This window comes from Bufo bufo, chromosome 2 (genome assembly GCF_905171765.1).
Source record: "Bufo bufo chromosome 2, aBufBuf1.1, whole genome shotgun sequence".
Classification (NCBI taxonomy): Eukaryota; Metazoa; Chordata; class Amphibia; order Anura; family Bufonidae; genus Bufo; species Bufo bufo.
This window is the reverse complement of record NC_053390.1, coordinates 323,558,370-323,575,102: the sequence shown is the minus strand read 5'-3', so window position 1 is coordinate 323,575,102 and position 16,733 is coordinate 323,558,370. Positions and strand designations below refer to the sequence as shown.

General features: G+C 40.5%; 1 protein-coding gene across 3 annotated transcripts in view; it reads right to left on the bottom strand.

Annotated features, from left to right (window-relative positions):
* HSD17B3 (hydroxysteroid 17-beta dehydrogenase 3) overlaps nucleotides 1-16,517 on the bottom strand; it is a 143,186-nt gene extending 126,669 nt beyond the window's left edge. The window contains exon 1 of one of the 3 annotated variants that reach the window (XM_040420305.1): nucleotides 15,897-16,517. In XM_040420305.1, the coding sequence (XP_040276239.1) occupies nucleotides 15,897-16,050 (154 nt within the window). In that variant the 5' untranslated portion in view covers nucleotides 16,051-16,517. The remainder of the gene's footprint in view (nucleotides 1-15,896) is intronic. The other 2 variants (XM_040420303.1, XM_040420304.1) reach the window with 2 other exon arrangements.
* Between the last annotated feature and the right edge of the window lie 216 nt (nucleotides 16,518-16,733).

Genomic DNA, 16,733 nt, shown 5'->3' with positions numbered 1-16,733 from the left:
ATTTCACTTCCAGAGGCAGTTTGGAAATCTGTAGCGAGTGATGTAATAATAGGGGATTTTGACTCAACATGTGCTTCAGCTTTCTATGGTGTCTGCTTTGTGGCTGAGCTGTTGCCCCTATAGTGTACTTCACAATAATAGCACCTGGACAGATCTAGCAGATCAGAGATTTTACATACTGATTTGTGACAAAGGTAGCATCCTATGACAGTGCCATGTTTGAAGTCACTGAGCTGTTAAGTACACCCTATATTACTATTATCACTGCCTGGCCCTGGGATGTGGCATAAAGGGCAGGGAGAAGAGCCTCTAGGAGCAACGAGGTGCAATGGCACCACCTTGGTTGCTCCAGGGGCTTATGCAAATGATAAAACATAAATTTTTAAAGAGATAACTAAACGCAAATGAGGAGGTATGCAACTTTAAAGAAATAGTAGGATTTACTGCCTGCAAAGAAATCGCTAAAAACAAAAGTGTTTTTGGCGATTTCTTTTCAGGCAGTAAATCCTAAAACATCAATTTTATCAAGAATGTAGGCACCTAGAAAGATGGGACCAAGACCATAATGTTTAACTGTCAAGTGCACATGTCTCAGGTGTGAGTTATTATTGCGATGTATCTGACGACATAACCCATTTAAGAAATGATGCAGCACTGTGATTGGCTGCTGTAGGCAAAAAAGACCCTGCTTCATCTCAACAATGCCTTTCCTCTTGAACATCATGGATCATGGTGGTGGAATCCACTCTTCTCAAAACTCACCATCGTGGGCCTTAGCGGGAATCCACTAACAAACAGCAGCTTTCATTCCAAAAAACCCTTTGCGTCCATGAGAGGCCATTCATTTGAATTGCTATATGTAATAGTACTCTGCAAGGTGAATGAGCATTTGACAGTGACATCAGCTGTTGCCAGGGGTCTCAGGAACCAAACCTAACTTAGGCTACTTTCACACTTGCGTTTTGGCTTTCAGTTGGTGAGATCCGTTCAGGGCTCTCACAAGCGTTCCAGGCAATTATATGCAATAGCAGCTGATAACTTGTACCCATTCTATTCTCCATAAGATGTAGTTTTGACTGGGGAAAGTGCCTGGGGACAGTACGTGCCATTTGTTTGAGGGAGGTAGTTTTAGATCTCCACTATAATCTGTGCCAGGGACGTGTAGCCCCCCCCCTGGCACCACCTACTTCCCAAACTATTCTGCCAAATTTTTGGAAAAGTTGCAAGCGGGGCTCTAAACTCCAAAAGAGTTGAAACATTTGAGCATCCATGGTGTGCGCCAAACTTTGTAACTTTTTGATGCAAAGATTTGTTGACTGTATGATATTTGTTAGAATTATATTGGAGCGTAATCTACTTCTAGATACCATTTTTTTCTGCTCCATAAGATGCACTGCCATTTCCCCCAATTTTTTGGGGAAAAAAGAAGCTATACTAATAAGCTCTTCCATTATGGAAGCGCTCATTACTACAAAGTAGGACCAAGGAGCGTTGAGTATAGTGCTCCTGGTGCTGGCTCCCGGGTCTTCTGCCAGAGCTGTGCTGTGTCCTGACTGTGTACAGCATCAGGGCATAGTGTGTGTAAGAATGCATTATGAACTTACCCTGTGTGACATCAGGTCACAGTGCAGCACTGGAGGAAGAGAGGGTGGTCTGATCTGAGGTGTGATGAGGACTGGGGTCTGATTTGGGGTCTGATGAAGATTGTGGTTCTGATCTGAGGTCTGATGAAGATTTAGGGGTCTGATCTGAGGTCTTACGAGCTCTCAGAGCTGAACCCGGATATACCAACATTTTCACCCAGGCAACTCCCCAATGCTCCAATGCGCTGAATAGTGCAGGGCAAAGGCATTTTATTGAGATCTCGTGACGTATCAGGCTTTCCATAGTGACTGCTAGGGGGAGGCTTCCACCCAACAGTGAGCCCAGTGACATCACCGACCCTAATGGGCGGGCTTTAGTGCTGCCCTAGCCTGTAAAATGGCTAGGGTAGCGCTAAAGCTGGCCCATCAGTGCCTGTGATGTCACCGGCAACACTGCTGGGTGGAAGCCTCCGCCTAGCAGTGTGCCAGAGTAAACAAACAAGCCCTTGCCCTGCGCAATCCATCACAGAGCAAGGGAGATTATTGGAGAATAAAATGCTCCGATGATCATATTAGGGAAGCTGCCTGGGTGAAAATGTGGGTATGTCCGGGTTCAGCTCTGAACCCGGACAACCCCTTTAAATATATATAATAATTATTATTATTATTTTTTTTGCATGGTTACGCTCTATTGATGAGTTACAGAAACCCCTGACAGTAACTGCTTGAATGGGTCTGAATAACTGCAGTGATGACATACCTGACTACCCCACTTGACCACACTGAAGTAAGTGATTAGCTGCAGAGGTCATGTAGAATAGTCAGGTATGCCATTGCTGCAGTGCCAGAAAGAAAGTCTGCTGGAAGGTCTGGAGTGGTGACTCTTGAATGTCAGGGTTTGAGGAGGTGAGTATGGCTATTTTTATTTGATAACATTCCCAGATGAAAGCTAATTTTTGGGGGTCTCAAAAACCCTTTTCAAAATCAGAAACCACTCAGTAATCACAATTTCATTACTGCAGGACATCATCAGAAGCACTGAAGTGGTGGCGCTGGAGCAGCAGTGGATATCCCAGTTAAGTGATACTTCTTTGTTATTTTAGCACATCTGCTATTTGGCATCTTTATACATGACAAAGCCTTTACAGGGTATCTGTCAGCAGATTTGTACCTATAAGACTGACTAACCTGTTACATGTGCACTTGGAAGCTGAAGGCATTTCTTTTAGTCCCATCTTCATACAGTATGTGCCTGTATTGCTGAAATTTTTTTAATATATGCAAATGAGCCTCTAGGAGAAATTGGGGGCATTGTCGTTACACCTAGAGGCTCTGCTCTCTCTGAAACTGCTGCACCCTCTGTACTTTAATTGACGTGAAAACATCACGTTTGGCCCTGTCTATCAAAGTGGAGAGGACAGAGAGAGCAGAGCCTCTAGGTGTAATGGCAATGCCTCATTGCTCCTACAGGCTCATTTGCATATATTAAAACATAATTTTAATCCCTCATGACAGGGCCATTATTATACTAGCTGAACAATTGCACAAGTATGCTGCTTATTCCAATCAACATAAGGAATTTATTGTATCAGTGACTCAATTTCTGCTATTTATAATTATTTTGGTTTTCTATTTACAGGCTCAAGGATGTCCTATGGGGGCATCATTTTCTGCTCTAACATTTCTATGAATCATTTTTATTATTAGCAATTCCTTTTGTGGAGACATCTACTGGTACGGTAGGTACATTAATGATGTCCACCTCAATTGTAGGGGAACTTTGTTCTCCGTAGCTGAATTTATTTCCTATCTCAATAACAATAATAATAACTTTAAATTCACTTTCCATGTGAAGGGAAAATTAATTCATAGGTAACATGATTGTGGGTAAAATTCAAACTGGTTTAGGTAAAAAACGATTACTGTCAATTCCCTGCTGCATGTGACCTGTTGTCACCTTGGCCATGTTCTGAGGAATTTGAGTGAATGAGAGGGCTTCTTCGAATTACTCCTGCTCAACGCTGCTATGTCCAAGGCGAGCAGGTAAACAATGAAGGGAAGACTGCGCTGGCACAATGTGCACCTTCTCTTCAACCACCTTATCACAGGGGTGCCGGGTGTCACCCCCCCCCCCCCCCCCCCCCTTCCCTATCTGATATCGATGACATCCTGAGGATGTGTCGGCAGATAAGAACAATTTGGCCCATCTAGTCTGCCCAATATACTGAATACTATGAATAGCTCCTGGCCCTATCTTATATGAAGGATGGCCTTATGCCTATCCCATGCATGCTTGGACTCCTTCACTGTATTTGCAGCTATCACTTCTGCAGGAAGGCTATTCCATGCATCCACTACTCTCTCAGTAAAGTAATACTTCCTGATATTACTTTTAAACCTTTGCCCCTCTAATTTAAAACTATGTCCTCTTGTAGCAGTTTTTCTTCTTTTAAATATTCTCTCCTCTTTTACCTTGTTGATTCCCTTTATGTATTTAAAAGTTTCTATCATATCCCCTCTGTCTCGTCTTTCTTCCAAGCTATACATGTTAAGGTCCTTTAATCTTTCCTGGTAAGTTTTATCCTGCAATCCATGTACTAGTTTAGTAGCTCTTCTCTGAACTCTCTCCAAAGTATCAATATCCTTCTGGAGATATGGTCTCCAGTACTGCGCACAATACTCCAAATGAGGTCTCACTAGTGCTCTGTAGAGCGGCATGAGCACCTCCCTCTTTCTACTGGTAATGCCTCTCCCTATACACCCAAGCATTCTGCTAGCATTTCCTGCTGCTCTATGACATTGTCTGCCTTCCTTTAAGTCTTCTGAAATAATGACCCCTAAATCCCTTTCCTCAGATACTGAGGTTAGGACTGTATCACTGATTTTATATTCTGCTCTTGGGTTTTTACGCCCCAGGTGCATTATCTTGCACTTATCAACATTAAATTTTAGTTGCCAGATTTTTGACCATTCCTCTAGTTTTCCTAAATCCTTTTCCATTTGGTGTATCCCTCCAGGAACATCAACCCTGTTACCAATCTTTGTGTCATCAGCAAAAAGACACACCTTACCATCGAGACCTTCTGCAATTTTGCTGATAAAGATATTAAACAATATGGGTCCCAGAACAGATCCCTGAGGTACCCCACTGGTAACAAGACCATGGTCTGAATAGACTCCATTGACTACAACCCTCTGTCTGTCCCTCAGCCACTGGCTAATCCATTCAACAATATGGCAGTACAAGCACAAAGACTGCAATTTATTGATAAGCCTTCTATGTGGGACAGTATCAAAAGCGATAAACCCACTACATCAATAAAAATATCTCGGAAAACCGCTTTAAATAATGGGGTTATTCTCCATAAGTGATATTTAGAGCACCTGTAAGAGTTGACAAAAAATCACGCATATAAAACTTATATCAGGATAAGAATAATGTACAATTGAAAAAATCAGGATTGGTATATAGTACTAGATACAGTATAGATTACTATGAGGTTATTGGCATCATTAAAAAGTATTTTCCTATGTTAAACAAAGATATGGATTTTAGACAGATCCTAGAATCGAGCTGTCACTTTCTAGCTAAAAAAACATTGTCTATAGCAGGGATGCTCAACCTGTGGCCCTCCAGCTGTTGTAAAACTACAACTCCCACCATGCCCTTCTGTAGGCTGTCTGGGAATGATGGGAGTTGTAGTTTTGCAACAGCTGGAGGGCCGCAGGTTGAGCATGCCTGGTCTATAGGGTTTCAGTTGGCACCTGGCTGATAAACTTAGGGCCCATATAAATGTGGAAATGCAAGATGTTCCCTATGCACAGATTTGTGGAAGTCACAGAAAATAGAATTTTTTAGTAATGGCAAAATGTTTAGAATAAGAATAATTGCAGTACACCCCACGTTGTTTATTGAATTAGCGGTGAAAGTTGCAGGCTACAATACATTGAATGTGATACAAGATATTGTGCTAAGATTATTGTACTACAATTTGCGTAAACGTATAGGTGAACACCTTTGCTATATTTTCAATCCCCAAAAATGCTTCAAAGCATTTTATTCAATGCAATTCTGGCAAGCATCCAGGTAATTGGCATTGAGAAAGTACATAAAACCATATACAATGGTGACTGGGATCACAAAGTACAAAATCAGGAAGCACTGTGGATTTTATACTTAGATAGTAGATATCCACTGGGTTTAAATCAACACATTGTATTTTGTTGTATTTTTGAGTACATTATTTGGAGTACTATGAAGAGTTAATGCAACTTAAAATTAGAATATTGTGAAAAGATTCAATATTCTAGGCTCAAAGTGTCACACTCTAGTCAGCTAATTAATCCATACCCCCTGAGCAAAGGGTACCTGAGATTGTGACTTTGCGGTTTTCATAAGTTATAAGCCATAATCATTCAAATTATAACAAATAAAGGCTTACAATATCTTGCTTTGCATGGAATGAGTCTATCTCATATGTTAGTTTCACCTTTTAAGTTGCATTACTGAAATAAATGAACTTTCTACGATATTCAAATTTTTCAAGTTTCACCTGTATTGTGTGCAGTTTTTTCCCCCAGCCAAATCGCAGCATATTTGCTGGGAAGCGGGCGGATCCCCTTCGGACTCCATTATACCGTAGTTAATGGGGCCGATGGGCATTCCGGTAACTCTCTGCTGGAACAGCTTTCTGGAATGCTGTGCCGTAAATGTGAAACTAGCCTAACCTGTATAAAAAGACTATGAGTGAGGATGAAAAAGTGTAAGCGTCTTTTCTGCTACCATGAACGTCTTTTTTATACAAGTTCAAGGAATATTTTTTACTCACGAGTGTTGAAGGATCATGTTATATATATATAAAGATGTAATACAGCCAACAAAGCAACTTTTTCACCTTCCTTCAGTGCCTTGTTTAGATGGCATCTATGAAGTGAGTGTTACTTGGTAAGCCATACTTACCCAATTTTTACTATAATTTTGAGGTGATATTTTGTGCAGCACTATGGTATCGCTGAGCCTGCCTACTTGTGTTGGCCCTGTTTCTGTTGGTCCAGCCTACAATAAGGGTTCACTTCCCAGGGCCACTTCAAGTTCACAGTCCTTCCCTGCTTCAATCAGGCCAAATGCGTGGCATTTCTGGACACTATTGGAGATTCAAGATCATCTCCAAAAATAATGAACATTTGTCAGAGATGAGAATGATGAATCTGGAAAAACAGAAAAATGCCTGCAAGTGCAGTGACCCATCATTATTAAAGGGTTTAATGCTATTATACTCAGGTTCTCTATTATAAAGGAGTTACTGTTATGCTGACCGAGATTATGTGATCCAGAAAGGCTAAGTATATTAGGAAAAAGTTAAACAGACAGTTCTTAGTGGAGTTGCCAGGAGACAAGTTGGTTCCGCCCCCTGGTTGGTAGAGTCTGCAAGTGACCAAGCCAGAGTGAAGACCTGTTTTGGTGTGCTTGGTCAAATGGGCCCTGAAAGAACTCTCCACACCACCACTGAGAGTGAAATCTGCCAGGAAAAGCAACTTTAGCTTTAAGGAACAACTTCTGAGGAAAGTATCATTGAATTTATACAGATGGTTGAGGACCATGAAAGCCTTGCATGGACTAGACAGTAAATGGTTTTGGACTTTACTGTACATGGACATGCATAGACTAGACAGTAAATGGTTTTGGACTTTACTGCATGCGGACTAAGCTAACTGCTTCTGGCACCCGCCACGCTTCTGAGATTTACCTGGCAGCTGGGAACTACAAAATATTTATTGAGAGTTTGCAGGCCTGTGGTCATTTGGGAAGATTGTTTGGTATACCAAGAGAGAGACCTAGAGGAGAACATCATGCTGTCTACCCCTAATAAAGAGCCTTCTTGAGAATTAAAGCCTTGTGAAATACTTGAACACAGTTCTTACTGCTTATGTCTGTACTGCAACCCTCTTTATTTATTCAATAAAGAGAGACTTTATTTGTGCTAACCAAATGATCATTGCCTCCACTGTCCGCTAGCCCTCCTGCCATTCACCCTGAATTGAATAGCATTAACCTGTTAGCAGTGATGGTTAACTGCACTGCAGGCATTTCTGTGTGGTTCCTGACTCACCAAATGTTCACAAAGGGTGCCACAGCCACCACCAGACAGTAGACCTCAAAGCACAGGGTGTGCCCTGAGGGGAAGAAGGGTTGCGCACCTTCCATCACTGCACAGCCGGGGAGCTCCATGGTGAGGACTGCCACTGTGAGTACTACTACTCCCATGCATACCACCGCAACCACTCCTGACTTCCCTGCTCCTGCCTACCCTGCAAACTTGCTTCACATGCAGCATGTAGCTCTGGAGATGAGAAGAGGGTGAAAGACTTATTGAAAGACACACTGGTCATGTAATAGTCAAGCTTATTTTTTTTTGGCAAACTTTTACACCTTTTCCAAGTTTGATCATAAAAAATTATTGGGACAAAATAATTATATTTTCTGTGAGCAGAATGAACAGAAACAATTGCACCAGATAAACTATCATACATTAATGTACATGTTGTCACAGACAACACTGTGACTGTGACAGTTTATTATAAAAATAGTGATAGTTGGAATGTGAAGAGGCTGGAGGAAAATTATAATTTTTGCCAAAAGAAATGAAATGGCATTCTGTGATTTGATCAAAGAAATAGAAAGACATTTTTAATGTAATTTAGTTCCAAAGTAGTTCAAGATGACTTATGTTCCATAATGATTTATCAGGCAAGACAAGGCTTCATCTCATCAACTGCTCATAAACCTCTGAAGTGTATGTACTAAGTAATTCTTTGTCTAGGATTAGAAAGCAAATCTGGATTGTTTTGTAGAAACATTGTCAGTCTTGTCCATGGGCTGTGTCTGGTATTGCAGTTCAGTCACATTCAAGAGAATGGGGCTGATCTGCAATACCAGATATAGCCCCCACTGTTTCTAGAAACGTAGCAGATTCTGTCCCTTCTCTTGCCCACCACCACCAATCAGAACCCAAACAAAAATCCTTTTTTTTCCAGCCAAAAATGGCAACCACATATGTCCTAAATTATATTTTAATAAAAAAAATAATTAACAGAAAGTCCATTTTACACTTCTCATTGGAAACTATTTAAAGGCATTTATTTTGGCAACCAGCATTTTGACATCTTTGTGAGACCACAGCACATCACAGTTTACAACACATTCCCTGCCCATATGCGTCATTTTTCACTTGAACTCTTGATACACTCTTCTATTTCTTAAGTCTTTAATGGAAATTACTCGTCATTGCCTATGTGATATGTATCCTGGATCTATACGTGCTTCATGAACTTCAAACCTGTGGTCAGTAATATGGAGTGATACTGAATAACAGCAATGTAGTCTATAAGAGTTAGGGAGAGTGCACATACTTTGCCTGCACTCATTCGCTCTCCCCTCTTTGACATGAATGAAATTATCCTTTATTTTATGAATAAAGGATAAAGGTTATTTTTTAGATATGGTCTTTAATTTCTTCAGTAGAACTAATGAATCATAGCCACAAACCATTATTTCACTTCCCCTAGACCTTAAAGAGGTTATGAAAGAATGGGAGTGGTTTTGGCACAACCCCCATTGTCCGGACCTGTAATGGAAATATGACTTACCTGCTCGCCAACCAAGCTCCCTGCTTCTTTTCCTGCAGGCCTGTGATTCTCCATTGGGCTCCCTCGATGTCAACATCCGTATTGACATTGCCGCAGCCAATCACTGGATGTTGTGCAGACTGGATCCTCTTGCATCATGTGGCCATTTGTCATGACGTAAGTGGAGCCGGTCACCAGAAAGCAGGAAAGTCATCTTTCCTTTACAGGTCCAGACAATGGGGGGAGGGGGGGTTGCAAAAAAAATAAAGGCATTCTTTCACAACCCCTTTAAAGTTGGTATTGTATGCTCCGTACATTTTCTCAGAAAGTATTCCTTTTATCTGTCAGGCTGAAATGCTTAGCAATATGCATAGCGATCTCAAGGTTATTTCCAGCTGCCCAGTTGAGGAAACCCAATTCAGAAAGTCTGGAACTTATGGCCTGTTCATCATTCATCATAGTATGGCCCTGGGACAACAGCTGAGTAAGGACTCATGCACACGACCATATGTATTTTGTGGTAACAGCTGGCCCCTAATTGAACAGTACTCTCCTGGTCGGTAATGCGGACAATAATAGGACATGTTCTATTTTTTGGTGGAACAGAAATACGAACATACGGAAAAGGAATGCACACGGAGTAACTTCCATTTTTTTTTTGCAAAAAAAAGGAACGGACATGGAAAGAAAATACATTTGTGTGCATGAGCCCTAAGTGTGTGCTGGAGTTGTAAATTTTGGGGGGTACTATCTCTGTCACGGACGTACCGAGACATATGGACATTCTCGCGACAGGTGGCAGCAGATCTGTGAGACTGGCAACACGTGGTTTGATCTGACATGTTTTTCCTTTGGATCAAATTATGTCTGTGGTGTCTTTCTCTCTTTATTCCATTCTGTAGATCATCCAGAGATCAGTGAGTCTCTGTAACTTTAGTCCAGTCTTGTGAGGAATGGAGTTGCTTCCTCCCTCTTCCTCTCCTTGCTGGAACACTCTAGACTCAGCAAGGGTCGGATGCAAGATCCAGTAGGGGAAGTGCCAGAGTTTATTAGCACCGTCACTTCCATCCATACCTATACTGGGTATACAGAGCATAACATGACATTAAATAACATGACAAGCATTAAACAGCAGTAAATTTAAAAGTAACCCCTGCTCTGGGGTACTGCAGCTGCATGAGCATATCTGTAGTTAGGAAGATGTATGACCTCCAATTTCAACTGTGCATGCACCTTCTTCTATACTAAGTCCCTAAAATAACCATTAATTCTATGGAATCAGGTAAGATGAAGCCGTAGTGGAGCAGTATTTAAAATATATAACAATTTCTGTACCAGAACCATTTTCATTAAGTTAACTCTACCAGTCACTGATAGGAACAATTTATTCCAGGCAGCATTTTTTGTTTGATTTCTGGAGCTGTGGAGATAGTCTAAGTTTTTTGAAATCACTAATGTTGTTAGTCACCGTAATACCCAGATATCAGAATTGGTTTACACATTTAATATTAACATTTTGAGACATTAGGAGTTTATTTAATGAGTCTATAGGGATCAAAAGTTATGCCAGTTAATAAAAAGGCATGCGCGCCGGGGTATGCCAACCTGTTCCTGGGGCTGTGGGAGAGGGACCTTTTCCTGTCAGACAGACACGTCTTCATGGACCGCGCCATTTTATGGGCGCGGTACATAGATGACGTCTTCCTGATCTGGCAGGGCACTGAAGAACAACTTCATGCCTTTTTTGAGTTACTAAATACCAACTCCAGAAACATCAAATTGACCTACACACACAGTAGGCAGAGAGTTGATTTCCTGGATGTCTCTGTATTCAGGGATGCTGGCGGCCACCTCAGGACGGATGTTTTTCGTAAAGAGACGGCCGTCAATGCTTATTTGCATGCTACATCTTTGCATCCCATCAGCACTATTTCTCCTATCCCTGTCGGCCAGTTCTTACGCATCCGTCGAATTTGTTCGAACGATGCTACTTTTGAAAGACAGGCCAGTGAACTGAAGGATCGGTCCCTTGCGAGAGGCTACAGCCATCGGGCAATAATAAAAAAAAGCCTATTGGCGTGCTAAAACTCAGGATCAACTAAATTTGCTGCAAACCAAAAGAGACAAGATGTCAAATAATAAAATCAGATTTGTAAGCACATACCACTCACAGTGGGAAAAAATGAGGGAGATTTTGGCCTCACATTGGTCCATCTTACTGACGGATCCCGTCTTGGAAAAGCTTCTATCCATACAACCTTTTGTCACGGCACGTAGGGCCAACACCCTACGGGATAGTCTAGTTCGAGGCTATCTCCAGCTGACACCATCTCAACTCTGTATTGGACAAGGCAGTCCTAAGATCGGCTTCAGACCATGCGGCAGATGTGCCGCTTGTCCAAATATGGAGCGTTCTTTTGACTTTGTGGATTCATCTGGAGCTAGATCCTTCAAAATCCTTCAGTCCCTCACGTGTTCCAGCACGCGGGTGGTTTACTATGCTGTATGCCCATGCCCTAAGATATACGTTGGCTTGACGACTCGTGAACTGAGGGTCCACGTGCGGGAACACGTGAGGGATATCATCAATGCACAGGAGGTGAAGGAGCTTGAGGCTTTAAAACCTATTCCTAGGCATTTTAAGGAGTTCCACTCTTGTAATCCGAGATGTCTCAGAGTTAGAGGTATAGATTGTATCCAGGTAGATTTACGTGCAGGCAATACATCCAAGCGGTTGGCCCAAAAGGAGAGCCGCTGGATATGGACCCTTGGGACATTACGTCCCAGGGGCCTTAATGAGAATCTGGGCTTCTCTTCCTTCTTGTAGCCGCTGGGTCCACTACTGTGGATCCCATCTTTTTTCTTTTAACAGGTTGTCTGTTTATATACTTACTGATTTTTATTATTATTATTTTTATTCTTTCTCTCTCTAGCCTTCCATTTGATGGATATCCAGCCACCTTGCTCCTCTCTGATTCCCTAGGATTGGATTACCTCCAGCATGTTATTGCTTCTTTAGTATAGTTCATTTGCGGGACTAATCTACGGACATAGCTACTATATACTCCTTTTCCCCCTTCTTTATTTTTCTTATTTCTCTTCACATCATTTCTCTTCCCCCTTTTTCATCCCATTCATTCTCCCCCCTACTATCCCTCCCACCTGTTTCTTTTCTCTTTCCCTTTACATTTTTACATCCATTTTTTTCACGGTGCACTTCTTCACACACATTTTTTGGCACCGTCATACATATATCCGGCTTTTCTATGCTGGTATATAATTGGTTCCTCCATGCTAGTATATAATTGCATTGGTCCTCTAAGTCTCATTTCTTATTCTAACAACACTATGTTTCTTCTATCTGGCCTTACACATTTATATACCTAGTTATGTATATATATATTTCATGAATTTCTCTATTTATTATATATTATCATATTTATTATTCATTTCTATATATATACAATTCTTGATTCGCTTTTTTTAGCTTTTTTATTTCATTTTCCCTAATCTTACTATTATGTATACTATTGTCCCCTATTATTATTATGATTTTTTCTTTATACATCATGTATCATTCTCAATTTTTAGCCACTGATTATGGATTCCAATATTCTCTCGCTTGCACTACTCCTTACATACATTTATACTATATGTATAATCTTCCCTTTTCCCCACATTTCCTGGTATGTCTTCACTTATTTATTTACATCACAATCACTGTCTCTCACTTCTTATATTACACTCCATTATGATCATGTTCGTCATTCTTTAACTATGTCGTTGTATGTATTTCTATGTACAATATGTATACATTTATATAAATGCATCTCTTTGTATTTGTTGCTCTACTTTATGTATATTATGTTTTGAACTGCTCAATTACATGTATATTGTCATAAAGTCAGACATGCCGCATTGATACATTAATATGGTATGGTTACTGTTTTCGAACTTAGAGGTAGCTTGTTTCCTTTTTTATGAATGATCATTCCTCTATGGTTATCCGCTGGTTTCCTGACTCTCCTCCCCCTCTGCGATGCGTGCGCGCGTCATCCGGGTGCCGCCTCCGGTGCCTCACGCCGGAGCCGCCCGATCATGTGACTTGTCACACTGATGTGGCCGGCCGTGGAGCGGCTGGATGCGGGCTGCCTGGATTTTCATCTATTTTCATTGGCTGAGAGAGCTCATTTATACCTGATTCACAGTGATGGCGCTACCCCCTGACGAAGGCATGCCGAAACGCGCGTTGGGGTAGCGCCACCCTGGGTCTCTTTGCACACGGTTTGTTCAGGTGAGCTTCGGTCTCCTGCTGCCCCCCTCTGGCTATATGATCTTGTTATTTACCCACACTTGGTCTTTTTATGCAACATACTTCCATCTTTACATGTGTTTGCATTTTTTATGCCATTGGGGGTGCATGTGTTGACCCTGCTTTACCTGGCACCTTATGGTTCCATCATTTATTTATTCATTACATGGGTTGGGCATTGTACCCAGCACTTTCTTTTCCCATGTTATATACTACAATACACTGTATTTTTCCATTTTTTCATCCCTGTGTTTCTCCTCCCGGGGTGGCGCTCTTTTTTGTTCTCCGCTCTCATCATCATGTTTTACGGCATCTTATGTATTAGCTTTCTCTATTTCTGATATTTTTTATCATGTTCTAATAAAATTTATATATTTTTGGTACTATGAGCTCTTTTTCTCTTTGTTTCTGCAGTTAATAAAAAGCCCTGATATCCAACCAAAATCTTTGATAATGAACATTACTGAGAAAGTTCTTTTGAAGGATGCAGAGAGGCATTTATGGCACTCAGACTGGGTGAAAACAACTCAAGTTGATGATATCTCTATTAGACCATGGACCATTTGCAGTACTATATGGAAATAAACAACGAACTACAGTATTACAAATAAGAATCAGCTTTGTGCACACCAACCAGTAGATCACAACATTTTGGATGGGCCCAAAGCACCTACATCTGCATGGAGTCAGAATTTTTTCTCTCTCCATGTTTACATTGATTTCTTACCATTCTCCAAAAACACACTGATAGGTTAATTTGAGTCTATAATGAAGTGGGTATCGACCCACTGTGTTTTTTGAACAGATTTGGGCTGAAGCTACTCCTAAGGACTTTATCTAAGTGGCTCCCTAGGTGTTCCTCTTTGACACCTACTCAGGGAACTAAACTGCAGGAGAACCACCCAGCTGCTACCTCTTGGAGAAGTCTTGATTTGCAAGTGACAGGTGACCCACAGGGGACCAGGAGATACAGATGCAGCACCTCAAAGGATTAAGTGACAATCATAATCAGGGATGGCAGATGTCACTGCAGGCAAAGTACATGTAATCCGATAAACGGGCCAAGTTCAGGGCGTGCAGCTATGGGTCAGAACAGAGAACAGAAGAAGGTCAGGTACACGGATGTTCAGTCAGCTCAATCTTGCTGCTTTTCTCTTTTCTACTGTTATTAACTATAATAAATTATTATTACCTTGGCAAGTAATTGTTATATGCTACAAAATTGTTAAACAGGCCTTACTTTTGGTATAATATACAGTATCAATGCTAGTGAACCAATGCTGTATAAGAAAGGGAGGGAATACGTGGCTGCTGAAACGCCAGTGAAGTGCTGTGAACACTGCCATAGAAAAAAACAGGAGCTTTTTATTGGTGAATTGAAAGAACCAAGTGTCCTTCTTTAATTGCTTCAAATAGACAAATGTTTTGCCAGACTAAAGTATCTAGTTGCTATAGAGCTCACCCATGAAAAAGGGCTTATGAGGACGTCAGTGAATATGCTATAATCATTTCCCATTTTACTGATTCCTTTCAATTGTACTGCACTACAATTGGCAAAAAAAGAATTCTGAAAATTCATAAAAACTGAAAATAAAAGTTGCCTCAAAGGATATGCCCCAGATATATGTAAACTGTTTGACTATATAGATACATACACACCCAGTCTAAAAAAAAAAATACACCGTACAGTTTACCATTTTTGAAGGCTAGCACTGCAGTCAACTACACTTCTCAATATAATAGAAAGTTAATATGGACTGATGAATAACTGCCTAAAAATACCAAAAAACTGACATTCTATTGTATATTGGTCAAATATGTCACTGATGTTGTGTAATCAGGGTTTGAGTCCACTAATTACATGATTTTGGTTAGTCTATCTATCTTCTATAGCCAAATACAAGAAAATAGAGGCAGCACTCCAGAGTAAAGTAAAATGGGTGGTGGATCCATTTACCCACCCCTTGTCAAGTAAACTAATGGAACTACCTACAGCCTATGGTCAACGAGGGATTGCATTTGACAGTGCTATATATATTCACCAGCATATGCTACATTTTATGAAATTAGTGGAGTTTATTCATATTTCTTTAATCCGTACAGAAATTAATTTATCTTAGCCGTGATTAGTGAAGCTTAATATAAAAACAATTAAAATATAAAATATTTATAAAAATATACATACAATAAAATATACACTTTAGATACTGAAAAATAATCATACATTTAAAATAGATAGATACTGCAGAATAAATATTTCAATTACTTTTAAATTAAAAACATGATTTTATATTCATAACAAACAGAAAAAAAACATTGATAACTATCATAAAGTCATACTGGTAATTCACAACCGTGGAAAAAGAAAGCATTACCTGCCCATTCTCCCATTGTTTGAAGAAAAGATGGGGGCAATACACCCCAAAGGCGTGGAAACAGGTACTTTGAAAATCCAAAACATTTCAGTATAAATTGAAAACATAAAATAAGTCCCAGCGCACTCAAAAACTGTTGAAGAAGCAGCTCCATGCCAGCAGATTCCTGAATAAATGTAGTGCACTGCCTCACTCTGGTACTTGCTCCTTAGTAACTTGCAAGAGAAGTTATGCTTAACAATTGCTAGGGAGAGGTTTAAAGTCACATGTATTCCAAGAGTCATAGTTATGTTTACTCATTCTCTCCTCCTATTTTGAGTTTTATACTAAGTTTTGATGACTTGCTATAAGGACGGGTTGTATATATTTGTTTTGTTTTCTATATCTATATCTCTTAATACATATACAGTCAATTGAAAAAATAAGCAAACTCCAAGTTTATATGTTTTTCTATTTTTTACTATATGTGGAGATAATATTTGTTCTTTCTTCAGCTGGAAGAAAGGAAACAGTGATGTAACTGAACAAACACTACAATAATAGAACAGGGAAGGTCAAATCGATCGATAGTGCTTCCCCTTAGTGCGACTATTACCTTAGCCCCATTCTACTGGTGAACACATCCCGCTCTCTCCAGCAGGTGCGATGCAGTGATGTCCTCACATCTGCTAAGTAGGAGAGCTCACATGCTGAGGACAAGTCGGAGAATTATCCTTGGCTCAAGCACTCCCCTATTCAGCCCAGCAGTCGAGATGATGTCCCTGCATTTCTCCTACTGGAGAGAGCACAGGCTGGGGAATAAAGCCTGGACCATAATGGGTGACAGACATCCAGTAC